This window comes from Pyrus communis, chromosome 14 (genome assembly GCF_963583255.1).
Source record: "Pyrus communis chromosome 14, drPyrComm1.1, whole genome shotgun sequence".
In the NCBI taxonomy this organism is placed as follows: Eukaryota; Viridiplantae; Streptophyta; class Magnoliopsida; order Rosales; family Rosaceae; genus Pyrus; species Pyrus communis.
Genome location: NC_084816.1, coordinates 8,979,525 through 8,996,095, shown reverse-complemented (window position 1 = coordinate 8,996,095; position 16,571 = coordinate 8,979,525). Strand labels below are relative to the sequence as shown.

The window sequence follows — 16,571 nt, the reverse complement described above, 5'->3', positions numbered from 1 at the left end:
CATGAATAACGTGAGTAATCGTCAATAAAAACAACATAATATTTAAATCCATTCATTGAATATATGGGAGAAGTCCATACATCCGAATGACTGAGTTCCAACGAAAAGGAAGAAATAGATGGTGACAAATTGCAAGGTAACTTATGGCTTTTGCCCATGGGACATGAATGGAAAAATTCATTAGTTATAGTACCACTAATTGGTAATTTATTCTTGTTAACTAAAAACTTTAAAACATGAGATGATGGATGACCTAGCCTAGAGTGTCAAATGGTATTAATCACTCTAGTTCCAACAAAAGCATGAACACCAATATTATTTGATGAGGGACTCGAAAAATGGTAGAATCCATTCCTACTCCACCCTTGGAAAATGGTCTTCCCCGTTTGTAGGTCCTTAACACGAGAGGAATTAGGGTAAAGAGTAAGTGAATAGTTATTATCAAACAACCAGTTTTGCAGTGGAGGGGCTGCAGTATAAGAAGATGATGCTACAAAAGCTTGAAGTTTAGGGGCTAGTACACGGCCCTCATAAGCCATATTCAAACGATTGAAGCAGTTTATCGCTGAATGTCCAGGGCGAGAGCAGATTTGACAATGTATACGAGGATGAGGGTTACCTTGAGATGGATGTGCACCTAGAACGCCATCATTAACTACACGGAAGTGACCTTCAGAATGATGGTTGGGATTGGCTGGGTGATACTAGTTGCGCATGGGAGGTTGAGGACCACGAACTCCATGATAGGGACTTCCACAACCACGTCCACAACCCATTCGTGTCGCAACAGGGGCTGTGAAGCCAATGTCAGCACCAAACGAGCAATGCAACTTTTGCCGACGTTCAGCCCCCAAGAGTAGGGCTTTAAGAACATTATAAGGGATTGCTTCATCACATGCCTGAGCAGAGGCAATAATATTCTTCTAGGCGAGACCAACATTGTTAAGAATAGTAGCGATTAATTCCGATTCGAAGACCGGAGCACCAGAGAAAGATAAGGTATCAACCAAACAATTGATTTTATCCAAAAATTTTGAAATAGTAGAATCACCTCAGGTATTCGTTAACTCACTACAGAGTTGAATGAGGCGTCCCGTAGATTGGGAGGCATAGCGATCATGGAGTATAATCCAGGAAGAGTGGGAAATGTTCTTCCCAATCAAGGCAGCTAACACTATGGGATGAACAGAAGAGTTGATCCATGACATCACCATGGCATCCTGCTGGATCCATACATCATACTCATGATTGATAGTATCGGTAAGATTACCACCTGCATCCTTTAAAAATGCAGGTGGGCACTTGCTTGTTCCTTCGACAAATGAAACAAGATTCCTACTTCAAAGCAGGGGTAGCATCTGAGCTTGCTAGAGAGGATAGTTAGTATGATTTAATTTGATCGTCAAAAAATTAGAGGCATTGGAAAGAACAGGAATCAAAGATTAGGATTGGGAGACCATTTGAGTGATGGAGGAAAGAAAAAAAAATTAGGGTTGTCGTTTGACGTTAGCTCTTGGATACCATGAAAGAATCGAAAGTATAGGTTTAAGAATCAAATTGCATAAGGTCAACTCAATTAATTTGAGTGAGGCTTTGACTTCATTTATATAGAGTTTGAGTTTCAATACAGAAGGTTGTTACAGATTTGTTATCCATACAAATATTCAAAACACAAAACCTATATCAGATTACAATAGATAAAGATATGCTATAATCTCTGAGATTGTGATAAGCTTGGATTGATATTCAAAGGGCTAGAACAGTTTGAAGTGGCGGGAGTTTGAGTTTCAAATGGAGATAAGTCGACTTACTGAGTTGGCAGGATCCGTGACTTGGATTGCTGACTAGGTTTATGTTGAAGTTCCTTTCGAGTGCAAATATAAGGATAGTATAGTGGCACAAGTAAGGGTGTCGAACCACAGGGACTGATAAACAACGTAGTGAAACCTTTGACTCTTACATATTAGCATTAGTTAATGACTCCTATGATTTAAAATTGGGGGGGTTTAAGTAATTTTGGAAAAGAAATAAAGACAGAAAGAAAAGGGAAAAAAATTAGAACTTCCTAAAACAAACCTCAGACATGAAATAGGTTAGAAACGTTTTTAGGACATAAATCTGACTTAAAATGAGCTAAGGCCTTCCCTTAAACATTCATGAATCAATGAGATGATCTTTTAACTTATCAATTTCAAATGCACAACTAAGATGTTCACATATCTAGCATGACATATAACTAGATTGTGTGAATCCTCACTTGCTTTGCATGTGAGATGCATGACATATACATCAAACTTATATTTGTAGGTGCAACCTAGCATGGCATATACTCAGATTTAGCACCTATAAACTCATTAAGAACGAAGAGGATTATGAACATCACATGAACCTTAGAACATGGCATTTATCCTAGATTTTCATAGAATTAGTTTACAAGATTAGTTTTGAACATAACCATATGTTGCTAATGAATGAAAGAAGATATGGCAGTCATCCTTATCATTCTTAACAAAAAGCAAACATAAACAAGGTAGCTAAGCTTGGAAATATGTGCTTGAAACAATTGAAGATAGAAAACTGATTCTAGCTTGCAAATGAAATTGATAAACTCAAAATTGCATCATAACATTAATTCAATCATGTCTAGGGCTTCAAAGCAGCCCTAAGTATCCATAACCTAAATTAAAAACATAACAAAATACATAAAAAGTTAGGAAAGCTAGAACCGAGAAACGGCTCAAGGTGGAGGACTCCTCATCCTCTTTGATGTTGTGTATCTCCTCCTTTTCCTTATTCATATTCTATGTATTTTTCTCCTATTAAAGGGCTCAGGAGTTTTCTAACATCTGACACATTTACATTCTTAAATTGACTCTCATTTATAGCTTATTACAATCAGCTTTTAGTATAGGAGTAACTGAAAACTAGCTGTTATCATAATTTGTAACTGAACAGCTCCTCTTTATTCTGTCATAATTTCTTGTAGAAATCTCCAAATTACAAGCTGTAAATACCATGAGAAATAAGACTTCCCGGGATTTCCAACCATATATGGCCCATTTTCTAATTCTATTTGAGCACTTCGGGGCAAAGCTCACAAGTTGGCTGTTCTACAAGGACCTTTTTTGGCAGATCTTAGGCCACTTGTGGGCTATGGTCTGGTCTTGGGCAAGTTGAGCTTCAAACTATCCATTCTAGGCTCTTAAAATATTCAAAATAAGATGATTTCTTCAAGCTCTTACTTTCATCCTGAAATACAATACAAACAACAAAATACCTTGTGATGCATAGAGATTTTAAGTTAAAAACCTAAATAAAAAGGGCATAAAAGTATAACTTTATACACTCAACAATTTATCAGTGACAATTTTTGTCATATAGTGAAGGACTACAATAAAAAGAAGATTGTTCAACATATAAATTATGATAATCATGTTAGTGAGATTGCAACCATGTTTTATGCTTGTAATGCTGCAACTGTGAAAATAATTGAGGTTGCTTGGTATGTAGACGGTGATTATAGTAACCACATGGTATGCAGAGAAAAATTTTTGATTGGCATTGATAGAAACATGACTATCAAAGTCGAATGGGAACATGACAACCTATGGATGTAAAGGTTGAAACTGATAAGAAGATGTGATGCTTGTACCTGGACTGAAAGAAAACTTGCACAGTATTGCACAAATGATGAAGCATGGTTATTTTCTAACTTTTGGAGACTACAAAGTTAAAATTTACGATGATAGGTCATTCTTTAATCTTGTTGCAAAGGTACCTAGCTATGAAAGGAAATAGAAATTTTCCTTTGAAACTGCAGCCTGGAATGCAGATTGCCTTGAAAAACTGTGAGTCAGTCTACAATGATATGGTATATGAGATTTCGGCATTTGAATGTTAGGAGTTTGAAGTTGTTGCAAGAACATGAAATGGTACTAAGATTTCGTGAAATAAAGGTAACTGAGGGAGTTTGTGACGACTGAGCACTTGGAAAACACAATAGAGATGCATTTCCAAGGGAAACAATATGGAGATTTTTTCCCAATAGAGCTAGTGCATTCAGATGTGTGTGTGGTCCTATGCAAATAAATACAAAGTCAGTTGTGAATGTATTGGTATGGAAAGGTAGTTGACTGTGGCATACTCACCACAACAAAATGAAGTTGCAGAAAGAAAGAACATGACCGTAGTGGAGATGGCAAAGTGCATGAAGTTGCAGAAAAAAGTTGTGAACACTGATGTCTACCTCTAGAACAGGTGTCCCACCAAAGATCTAAACAAGAAAACTCCATTTGAGGACTATAGTGAAAAAAAAGCCTAGTATTAGATACTTAAAAGTGTTTCATTCTCTATGCTATTCTCACATCCAAGTCAAGAGAGACCCAAACTTAAGGAAACAAGTAATAGATGTCTTTTCTTGGGTTATGGAACTTGTTAAAAAGGGTTATAGACTTTACAATTTGAAAACTGAGAAGATTGTGATCTCTAAAGATGTGGTATTTAATGAAAATGCTTGCTGAGTTTGGAAGACAAACACTGAGAGAAGTATCAGTGTACTTATTCTAGAGGAAGCAAGAGAAGTTCATGAATATGAAGAAAATTCAGTTGAACCAGAAGAAGTGCAAATTGCTCCTCAATCTCCATAAACTTCACAGAGAGTTGAAGAGCAAGGATCAAGTATATATGTAGTAAGTACTAGTATACATTTGTTTTCTAAAACTGGGGGTTAGTATGTTAATACGACGAAATCAGCAGCTTGTGACGACATGTGGGCTTGGCACTAGTACATCTCTCCTATGAAGTAGGGTGATCATACTCTTTGCCTTTCCTTTTAGTTTCATTAATAAATTATCAAACTTACAGTTACACCTGCACATCGAATGACTATTGTGTATACTATTGCTTTACTACTTCTGTCATATAGACTTATGTGACATGTAATAAAAAGGTTGAACACTCCGGTGTGCCCTTCAAGCCTTTGGGGAAGTTGAGTTTTAATTGTGTTTACGTGCATGGTTTATTTTGGGAATTATTGTATTTGTAGGGAAGATTATGCGGAGTTTTTAGTAGAATTAAGCCTGAAAATTTTGATTGTCACATGTGAACTACTTTATTTATGGCTTCATCACCACATGGTGTCGGTCAACACAATTTGATATAGAAAGCCTTTCATTCTAATACATTGAAATCACTTAGTAAGAATATTTGGTCACCTGTAAAGAAGACTAAGGAAAAAATGGCTTGAAAACTTTGAGTTTTAACGATAAGGACAAAATAAAGGGTAAAGTGAATAGTACCAGGATTGATTTTTTAGTGTAAAAATATGATTTTTCGTTAAAGTGAATAGTACCATAAGTTTTTTGTTAAAGTTCCCGAAGACTATCGTTGGCTCAATTACCATGAAACCACTTATATACATAAGAGCACTTCCATCGTGTGCTCCAGCCCGAGGGACAGGCGCAGGAACAGGGCCAAAGAGCCCGAGTGATGAAGTCCAGCGTGTATTGGCGAGCGAGCCCGAGCAGGCCTGAGCGAGAGGCCAAGCAAGAATCTATAGCCCGAGAGCCTGAGGGCTGTGTGACGTGTGGCTGATGTGCGGCATCAGTGCATGTGCCGACCTTGACATCTCCTCATCCTCCTTCCCCTCATTTGACTTGGATCTACACACCCAAACCCTCAATTCGAACGAAAAACATCAACTATGCAGAATCAATTTCAAAAAATTAAATTAAACTAAATTTTCCAATAAAACTGCGGTTCTAAAACCACCGCATATAGGATCAAATTCGATCGGCAACAAATAAATCGAACAAGAAATTAAAAAAAAAAAATTCATCGAATTGAACTCACTGTTCGAGATTCATGGTTGGGACTTAGAACGAGTCGCGAAAAATTAGGGAGAAATTCTAGTCCCAGCAAGCAGTTGCCGCTATGTGTAGAGAGAAGGGAAGTGGAAGAGGAAGGGAAGGGAATGAAAGCAGAGAAGAGGAGAGGAAGGCGAAGATTGGGGAAGAAGGAGAAACTGAGGAGGGAGGGAATGAAAGCAGAGAAGATGAGAGATGATGATGGTGGAATGAGGGGAAAAGGTAAATGAGGAGAGAGAGAGAGAGAGAGAGAGAGAGAGAGAGAGAGAGAGAGAGAGAGAGAGAGAGAGAGAGAGAGAGAGAGAGAGAGAGAGAGAGAGAGAGAGGAAGAAGAACCGGTCAAACAAAAAAAAAAAGGAAAGGGTGATGGGGATGTTTGATGGATTGGGTGAGAAAAAAAAAATTTATTGCCTATTGCCAAAGCAATTCAAGTGCAACGGTGGAGATGCAAAAGACGATTACTGTTCATTAAGGGCAGTTACTGTTCACTAGGTGGATTAAATAGTGTATTGCCTGGGGAGAGGGTTCCCACGCTGGAACTGCTCTAATGGACCCCAGTCCATTTAGATGGAAAAGAAACTAAAAGAAAGAATTTGGATTACAACAGTAGGGCTACTTAGTTGAAATGAACTACGAAACACTAGATGGAAAATTGAAATGGATTAGAAACAAATTATATGAAAATAATTGAAATGGATAGGAAATTAACCATACACAAGGAATTGTTTGAAATTCCTGGTTTTCTTCTTTTTTCTTGTAAAATCTAATACTTATTCATGTATCAAATTTAGGAGCAAACAGTATATATATTTGGTCCAATCAAGTAGCAATTTTACTGTATTTATAAACATTAACTGAACTAATCTCACCCATTTCAGACCAATCAAATGACAATATAAACTGTCTACCGTTTATCAACTTTGAGGCATGATTCTTCGGTTTTGGTAAACCTAATTCCGCAACGAACAGAAGCTGAAATGGAAAATCCTAATATATATTCGAAACTAAAGCACATATGCATATGCATATTATATCTTAGGAAAACTAACGAAAAATTTAAACAAAACTTTAATTTTAATGAAAAATGACAAATAAAGGTATAGCAAATAGTACCAAAAAAAGGTAAAAATGTGGTTTTTCGTTAAAATACTATAATCATGTATAATTAATCAAGAGACAAATTAGTGGGTTTACAAGATATAATGATTATAGTATATTAGTATTCACCTGCACTGGCGCGCGCACACACATATGCATGTTATCAAGAAACAAATTAGCGGGTTTGTTTTTAATGAACCAAAATGGCATTCACCTGCACTGGCACCTGCACCTCTTGCTTGTTCCTCCTCTTCCTTCTGATTTCCATTTTCCTTCTTTTCCCTTATTCCTTTCCTCTTGTCTTTTTTGCTCTCATATATCTAAAACCCTTTCCATTCTCTGAAGCTTTGGTTTTAGGGTTTTTCAAGGAAGGAAGAAACATGAACGAGCACAAGTGCAGGTGCAAATGCAGATAAAAGCAACATTTTGGCATCTGCGCTGTGTTAGCTCCTTCCCTTTTACAAACTTTTTCAGAGGCTGCGATATTTTCTAACCGGTACAATGAAACTTCCCCAAGCAATACGAGGATTTATAAGCAGATATTGTCTGGAGAGAGAATGTATGCGTCCGTGCAGGCTTTTTATCTAAATCAAAATAATTATTAAAGCAGATATTGACACATATCGAATGACTATGAGTTGTGTAATTAGATTACATTACGTGACATTATGGGTGGGGTAACGATTTGATGCCCTCCATTATTTTGGTATTATCCAAAACAATGGATAGCAAGAGAGACAGACAGACAGAGATGCAAAGCTTCTCGAATGAGGATATTCGGATTCTCTTTGTGAGGATTTTGGAAATCTTCTAATTATGCTTCTTCATCGTATATCGTGCGATCAAAATTATCTTAAATTTTATATTTAAAATTGAATACAGATAATATCTGACGAAAACTGATTACATAATTTACGATGAACGAACATGATTAAAAGAACTCCTAAACCCTGATTTGTGAGGATTTGAAGAAGATCCTCATTCGAGCTTTTGTAGCATGAATCCTCTACCTATGTATGTCCTATATTAACCGGGAAAGAGGACCACATGATGCAAGCCCCCAAGCACGTGGGATTTGATGTACTGAGTAATCAGAGGCTGCCACATGTCGTCCTGACCTTAAACAAACAAGTGGACGTGGACAGTCACATGGCCTCCTACTTTTTGCCTGGGCATCGAGGTGGACTGGTGAGTGAGGTGTTGGGTGTTGTCCAACTACAAGTCTCTCACAGTCTCACGTTTGGCATTTGGATTAAATGACTATTCTGTTCTTTTCATGGCTTTTGGTATATCGTAGGGTCGACTAAACAAGGCCAAGCTAGCTAGGCTGTCTCTGTGGACCCAAAACTCCATATTCTATCTGGCCCTTGCTATCAGACAGAGGTGGGATATGTATCTCCCAAATAGAGAGATATGCAGTGCTGTCGAGGGTACACTAAAGATTCCCATGTGCACAAGCAGTGACGAAGCTAGGAATAGTCAAGGGGAGGGGCAGAATGTAGACGACCAAATCATTGTAGATAGTAGATAATATTAATGTAGTTAATAATCAAGGTTCTAACAAATGTAAGATGCTAATTAGGAGGCGAATTGGGACTTAGCGCCTAGACGAAGGTTTAATTGAATTTAAGTAAATTCATTATATACCATATAAACAAGTGTCTTACACCTTAAAAGGACTATACTTGTATTAGAGATTCAAATTTATTTTTTCCTGTTTATTATTTAACATATAAAATACAAGAATTTTAGAAATTTCACTTTACTATTTTAATGAATATGATAGTATGAGATGAAACGTATTACTAGAATAGATTATACATTTCTAACATATGTGTGATACTTTCTAATTTTTATAAAACTCTAACCATAGATTAATTAATAAAAAACAATACTTTGAAATCTTTTGATAATATTGACAAAAATTAAAAAATAAAGAAAAAAATCAAAAGTGGCTTCGAGCTGTAGTTCCATTCGTAGCCACAACAAATAAAAAATGTGCGTTGCAAGTTAAATAAGAAGCCACCTTCTTCTTCCTCGCGACTCATTTGAACCACCGCTTCTGCAATAGTCATGACTCCGGCTAGCACCGGAAAGGCCCATATTTCGACTAAATCTTCGATATTCACTGATAATACCTGGGCCTCTTTTCCGGCGAGAGGTGCAATAGTAGAACCAGAACCGGAGAGCAACAGCAGCAGAACCAGTCGAGTTTTCCGGCGAGGGGAGGGGCTGAACCAATGCTCCAGTTGTGTTTTTCCGACGAGGGGAGTGGCGGCCACCCCTCCTCGCCCTCACGTGGCTTCACCACTGTGCACAAGGGTGTGCCAAAACAAGGAGGGGAATTCTCTCCCCTCCTATCTCTTTCCCCTTCCCTCTCCTCCTATTTGAATGGTTACGGTTTAGCTACGTCAACATCTTATATTGATTTTTTTTATAGAGACCAGCATTTGCCTACACGCTTTATGTGTATGAACACATTTTTTTTTTGGAAAATAAGAAGGAGAAAATGAGAGATATAACATGGGGGGAGTGGAAGGTTTTTGTTTATGGGCTTTTTTTTTTTTTTTAATATTAAGGGTATTTTAATATCATCTGTAGGTGAGGTTTCAATAAAAATAGTAAAATTTAGACATGTGAAATTACATTATTGCCCAACAGTTTTTTTGTGTGATAGAAGACTAATTTGCCTTGTCACCCTCTTTTGGTTGACAAAGAGGGTTTCATTAATTAGTAGAGATAATAAAACAAAAAACAACATGTGAGAAAAGGAGAGGGGAGAGGATGGAAATAGGATGGGAGAGAATCTTCCTCCCCAAAACAAAGGATTTCTGTTGGGCTGCTTGAAGTTGAATTCTCCTAGCTCCTCGGCTCAGATGTGTTAACGTGTGCATTAGCAGCCCAGCTCAATTGGTTTCTTAGTTGACTTTGTAATAGGGTTTCCAATGTAGTCTCTTGTAAATCATATATATATTTGCTTCCATAATGGAGTAGAATAATATGCAAAATTCCCAAATATTTAGCATGGTATCGAGAGCAGGACGATTCTAGGATTTATTTACATATATCCATCCGCTCTGTTTACTTGTTGGGCCGATCTAGCTAAGTCTGACATAATTTTTGGGCCAAGGGTGGTCTTACACATTTCACACATACCTCTTATGAAAAACGTCGTGAATTCAAATGTCAGTGTTATCCACACACTCATTTTTACTTTACACACACACCTCTTGGTAATTTTTATCATTTGATTTTCTTCAACTCGTTTAATTTGATGGTCGGAAATTGAGAGAGGTGTGTGGATAGCACCACGCAATTCACATACAATGCAAAACAAGTGACCATCTACCACAATGGTAAAGAGAAATGTTGCCCTTACACCACAGCGTGAGTTGAAACCAAGTTGGCTCCGTAATCTAACATATAATCTAAAATATATCATTAGACGAAAAATAAAATAAACAATGCAAAGACCTTCACATGGAGAAATTTCTTTACATATACCACATAAAATTGATAGTTTTTGGCATTTCTAAGTCGGCCAAATTATGATACATAATGTACAACAAGAACATAACTTTTTTTAATTTAATTAATTAATTAATTAATTTTTATTTTTGCAAATGACAAGATAGTTCATGCTAAAATCATTTAAACTACACGATGGAGGATTTGGACACAAAAGCTCAATGCAAAAAACGAACGCACCAAACCACGAAGGATGTGTTAAAATTATGAAATTTTTTAATATAACGGTCGCATGGTGACCAAATTACCTATCAACGTGATTATTCTTGGAAAATATTTGGTGAAACACATTCCTAATTGGAATTTAGCAGGAGGCGGGGGGTGGGGGTGTGGAAAAATTTTGGAAATGTCCTCTCGAATGACTTTTATGGTCCACAAATGTTTAAGACCAAGAGAAAAGCAGCCAAAAATAAAACTTTATGGCCACTTAGTATTACGATCTAATAGTATTTATCTTTCTTTGTAAGTGAGAAAACTTATATTTGATTCTCGACAATGACATATTTAAATTACATTATTGTTAATCTATTATGAAGCTTAGCCCACCCCCTCCTTTTTAGTGCAAATAATATCGTTTGTTAAAAGGGATGTGATATCCACACACCTCATTTTACTTCTCACACACCTTTTTAATTTTTGGCCTTGAGATCGGATGAATGAAAGAAAATTAACAGATAAAAATTATCAAGCAATATGTGAGAAATAAAATACGATATGTAGATGTTAAAAAAATAATAATAATAAAAATAAACCCCAGAGAAGACCAAAAGTCTATGGGGCTATGGGCTGTTTCCACACAATCCCTGACAGCCCACCTCCAAAACCCACCTCAACTTCACCAAAATTACAAGGAAGTTTCATTCCTTGGTCGCCACGCGTAAAACGAAACCCAACTCACATGCCCACAAGCCTGACGCACATGACATGTACGTGGAAATAAAGAAATTTTTAGTTGTAACGGGAAAACAAGTGGTACATCACGTATTTTAATAGAAATTGTGAGAAATCTTATTTTTTTTTAATTTATTAACATTTTAGCGCATATATTATACCATTTTTATAGTGACACATAGTGTACCATTCCGTGTATCGATCACACTGAAAAATCTCTCGTGGAAATGCCACATTGACATCCATGCATATATACATGCACATCATACATACAAATACCGTCCATCCTACAACTGACGCGCAACTCTCTCTGCCTTTAAATACCCACTACCCTCCCCACCCTCTCACACTTACAACGTCTGCTTGCTCTCCCACTCATCAATTTCTGAAAAACCAGAGAGAAAAAAAATAACCGACTAATTTCTCAGAGAAAAACCAACCCACCATGGCCAAGGTCGCACTCCATTCCTCTCTCTCCCCCCCTTTCTCTCTCTATGCTTTTGGGTTTTGTGGTGTTTGGATTAATGGGTTTGTGTTTTGTTCTTGGATTAATGCAGAAGAAGAACGGCGGCGGCAACAACAATGCCGGCGACAACGCGGCCAGCAACGAAGGTGGTGAGAAGAAGAAGGGCGACGGAGGTGAGAAGAAGGAGGAAACCCCCATCACTGTCATCCTCAAGGTTGACATGCACTGTGAGGGCTGCGCTACTAAGATTGTCAAATGCGTCAAATCTTTTGGAGGTACATAAGAAATCCTTCAAACCCACGCCTCACATTTCCTTCAAATTCCAGATTTCCATTTATTTTTTACACGATTTCCTCCAAATTTTTCACACAAATGTTCATTTACTGCTTTCTGCGTCTGGGTTTTTATTTTTTACTTCCCACAAATTTCAGATTCACTCGTCAAAACCCATTTTCTCTGTTTTGATTCTTTTTTCTGGGTTTTTGGGTTTAATCCAGATTTTATTTTTTTTCAAAAAAAATCCGAAGAAATTTGATTCCGAATATGCTCTGTTTCCTGCTTTAAGGGTTAGTCCAAAGTTCAGATTCGAACAAATTTTTTGATTTTTTTGTAACGGTGTCGTTTGGTTACAGACGTGGAGACAGTGAAGTCAGAGAGCGAGGCGAACAAGCTGACGGTGGTCGGGAAAGTGGACCCCACCAAACTCCGGGACAAGGTCGCCGCCAAGACCAAGAAGAAGGTCGACCTCGTCTCCCCCCAGCCCAAAAAGGACACCAACAAAGACGACGGCGGCGACGCCAAGAAAAAGCAGCCGGAGAAATCCAACGACGACAAAAAACCCAAAGAGGTACGTGCGTACTGCGCACTGGAGCACTACGCCCTGTTAACGTGCGCCTGCCTAAATATTTTCAATGATTAAATTTTTTAATTAAATGGGTTTGTATATGGGTGCGTGCAGCCTCCGGTGACGACGGCGGTTCTGAAGCTGAACCTCCACTGCCAGGGATGCATCAAGAAGATCCACAAGATTGTCACCAAGACTAAAGGTGACATTATCCTTCCCCACTAACTAACTGCTACTTTGTTTTCTCAACGCCGCGGTTTTGTGACGGTGAATGTTTTGGTTTGGATTTTTAACGTGGGTGACGCGGCAGGGTACAACGACATGAGCGTCGACAAGGAGAAGGAGCTGGTGACAGTGAAGGGCTCGATGGACATGAAGGTGTTGGCGGAGAGCTTGAAGGAGAAGCTGAAGAGGTCGGTCGACATTGTCCCGCCGAAGAAAGAGAAGGAGAAGGGCGACAATGGCGGCGGTGGCGGCGGTGGCGGCGGAGATAAGAAGAAAAAGGAGGGGGACGAAGGAAGTGGTGGTGGGAAGCTTGAGGGAAACAAGATGGATTTTCCAGCGGGTCAGACCGGGTACGGGCAGCAGATTCCATACGAGATGGCATACGGGCCTGGATACGGAGCACCCGGAAACCCGATTCCGCCTCCACCGATGTACATGGGCTACCCGCCAGAGATGTTCAGCGATGAGAACCCTAATGCCTGCTCAATTATGTGAAGAAAATGCTGAATTAAGAAGCGATTAGAGTTTAATCAGAAGTTGATACGATGAAGAAGAAAGGGGGAAGTGTAAATAAGTGAATAGACAGGGGTAGATATATGAGAGAAATTTTGGTGGGTCGGGTTCGTCTCTGAACCGGGTTAGCTAATAGAAAATAGAACATGCTACTTTTGGGTTCCCTTCCGATGTTAGTTTTGGAACGCTACGATTTGTTTTCTTGTTATTAACCTACGGTTGTGATCTGATTTATTGATGCTAATGTTACTATGTTGGTTAGAATTTCAAGTATTTACTTTTTGGAAATGTTGTTTGGAATTTGAAAAATCCAATGTTAGGACTATTTAGATATCAAATATCAAATTTTCTATACAGTAAATACTTTTAATATTTTTACTTGGAGGTTTGGAAATGGAGTCACTTGAGATCCCCTCGAGCAATGCTCAAACTCTTCTCGTGTAAGATTTTATCTCAAGAATATGATTTTGGATTTGTTTGAAACTACTTTTATAAAAAACATTTCTGCTTAGAAGTATTTTCAATAAAAGTACTTCTATTAAAAGCATGTTGAACTTTTTTAAAAATTTCAAGTAATTTTAAAAATACTTCAAAACAGACACTCTGTCTTCTCGAGGTTAATAATTCTAGAAGTTGAGATAACGGAAACATTGAATACTTCGCAAAAACGAATTTGGCTGCTTGTTTTTTTTTTGTTTTTTTTTTGTTTTTTTGACACACAGTGTGGGCAATGTGTGTGTCCAAGTGGATTTGCTGGTGCAGTTTAATTATAAATAAAGTGGTATTAGCAGTTAACCACTCTGCATCCGTTGAGATCGAAGCACTAAAAAAGGGAAGAAAATGTTGGTAGTGTGCGGTTTGGTTTAGTGATATACAACCACTTGATCTAGAAGATGCTTAATTTCGAAATCTTAATATAAAATTAGCTTAATCCTAATTATAATATATAGTTTTTTTTCGGTTGTTGAATATTCTATTTATAGTTGGGAGGACGAAGATGTGAACACATTGGTTTAACATTATTTATCACTTTGTTAAGGCATTGTATTCTTAATTTGTTAGGGTTTTTAGTTATAACAAACAATGAATTTGGTCCTATGCAACATCCCCAGCATAATTTTAGGAGATGAATAGGGTGTCCAACTTTCTTTGTATACATCCCACATGTGCACCTAAGTCATCCCTTCTAATTATTTTTAGTTGTATGTTTACGTGCTTGGAATCGAAACTAAACATAAACTACCAACGAGGGTTGGTTCAATGGTAAGAGTGTGCTTGTGTTTAATCTTTTATCTAAGTTCGATCTTCGCTGCCAACAGTTCTCGTTGGCACGAAATTTGTGAATTTTTATATAAATTCATACTACTGATAGTTATTAAGTATGTACCATGCGTAAGTCTTTTTGTCTTGAGATTGCGGTGCCACGTGTAAATTCATTTGAAATTTGTATATTTGTTTATTGAGCTGAATTATCAATAAATCAGCACTTAAACAGCATGTGGGCACTCATTCTTTTCTTAATTAAATATGTAAACAATGTCTCAATAGACAATATTGTAAGTTTCAGTGGGCGTACGACGATACTGTCACAACATTCCTGCGTCCAATTAATGTCGTCCAATTTTGCCGATTTCCAAAGCAGAAGTGCGACTGTGCGAGTGGGACTGGCTCTGTCGATACCATAGACACAATTCACTGTGAGTCTGTGACTATGAGCAGTACCGTGGGAGGGAGGCTGCACAGCACAATAATTGTTCATCAATTTCAAGTTCGAAATTTGAGAGGGTAACGACTCAATTATTCCTTTCTTTTCTTTTTTTTCTTTTTTCTTTTTTTGGACCCAAGAAGAAATAGTTAAATGATTAGTATAATGTTTGATTGGGTTCGGGTTGGATTTTAAATTGCAACAGAACTAATGTTAATACTATAGTTTAGTTTAGTTTGTTGTTGGCGCTAAACTAATAGCATAAGCAAATCAAACCAAACTAATTATTTAGTGACCGATTTGGTTCGTAATCTCTCTGTAACAAATCAAACCAAAGTTTATATTGTAAATTGATAATTAGTGGAGGAAACTTCTTATTCTTGAAAATCAAAATATTTCGAAGAGGAATTTGATGTCAAATTAGAATGGTTACGGAATTTAGTTCTTAGTAGAAGATAAAGACTATCAATGTATAAGTTTGAACATACTAGTAAAAAGGTGATAAACATTAAGAAAATATCAAGTATTACAAAATATATCCGATTTAATTGTATATCTAGCTTTTTTTTTTCTTTTTTTTTTTTTGAAACACTTGTATATTTGGCTTTTAAATGAGTTAAATCAAACCAAACTAATTACAATTACATTGACTTCAGTTCAAAATTATATTGTTATATCGTGAAAACTGAATCAACTTATTCACATTAGTTTTCGCATCTTATAATTCTTATTGCATTTCATTAAAGGTTTCATATAATTTTTTTTTTTAAAAAAAAAACCTAACCAAAAAGCGTTTAAGTTTTTACTAAACAGTTAAACGTGTTTACAATAAAAGCATTTTTATCATTAACATTGAAATGGTACATACAAAATTATTTGATGGGATTGTGAACGACCATGAGAGTCAATTCATTAGCCTGATTTTGCAAGAAGGAATCTCGGGAACGAATTAAAACAAGCCTTACTTTCTCAGTTTTCAGCCAAGCAAATTATCTATAGCCAACGGGCGTGTTTGTCCAGAATCCAATATCCTCGTCAGATTTTCTTTATGAGGATTCCAGATATCCGTAAATCATATCCGTTTATCGTACATCGTGCGATTATAAATTATTTTAAATACTTTTATTTAAAATTAAATACAAATAATACTTAACAAAAACTGATCACACGATATACGATGAATTCATGATTCTTACCAAAAGAAATAGGAGAGAATCCTGTTGGGTTTGTCTATATGTGAGGCGTCCCATTAGGCGTCGCTTGGCTACGACTGAGCTGGCTGGACTTTTGTGCGGGAGAACATACAAAGTCTGAGGAAAGTGCCCTTCACCCTCCCTAGTCTTTCCTCCCCTGCTGTGCCGTGTCCTATATAGTACCTCCGTATAGGACCAGGTCATTAGCCATACACCATGAGCCATGGTACATTTCCTCGTAGGT

General features: G+C 37.2%; 1 protein-coding gene and 1 long non-coding RNA gene across 2 annotated transcripts; one reads left to right on the top strand and one right to left on the bottom strand.

Moving 5' to 3' along the window:
- Nucleotides 1-2,937: 2,937 nt before the first annotated feature.
- Nucleotides 2,938-7,487, bottom strand: LOC137714837 (uncharacterized). The gene is made up of 2 exons (XR_011065469.1): nt 7,092-7,487; nt 2,938-3,249 (listed from the first exon to the last, which is right to left on the bottom strand). It is a non-coding gene; the product is annotated as an uncharacterized lncRNA (long non-coding RNA).
- Nucleotides 7,488-11,708: 4,221 nt separating this feature from the next.
- Nucleotides 11,709-13,807, top strand: LOC137716316 (heavy metal-associated isoprenylated plant protein 3). Its single transcript, XM_068455754.1, has 5 exons — nt 11,709-11,835; nt 11,939-12,122; nt 12,480-12,694; nt 12,806-12,893; nt 13,002-13,807. Exons 1-5 carry the CDS (start codon nt 11,827-11,829, stop codon nt 13,409-13,411), a joined length of 906 nt encoding a protein of 301 aa, XP_068311855.1. The 5' UTR covers nt 11,709-11,826; the 3' UTR covers nt 13,412-13,807.
- Nucleotides 13,808-16,571: the final 2,764 nt, after the last annotated feature.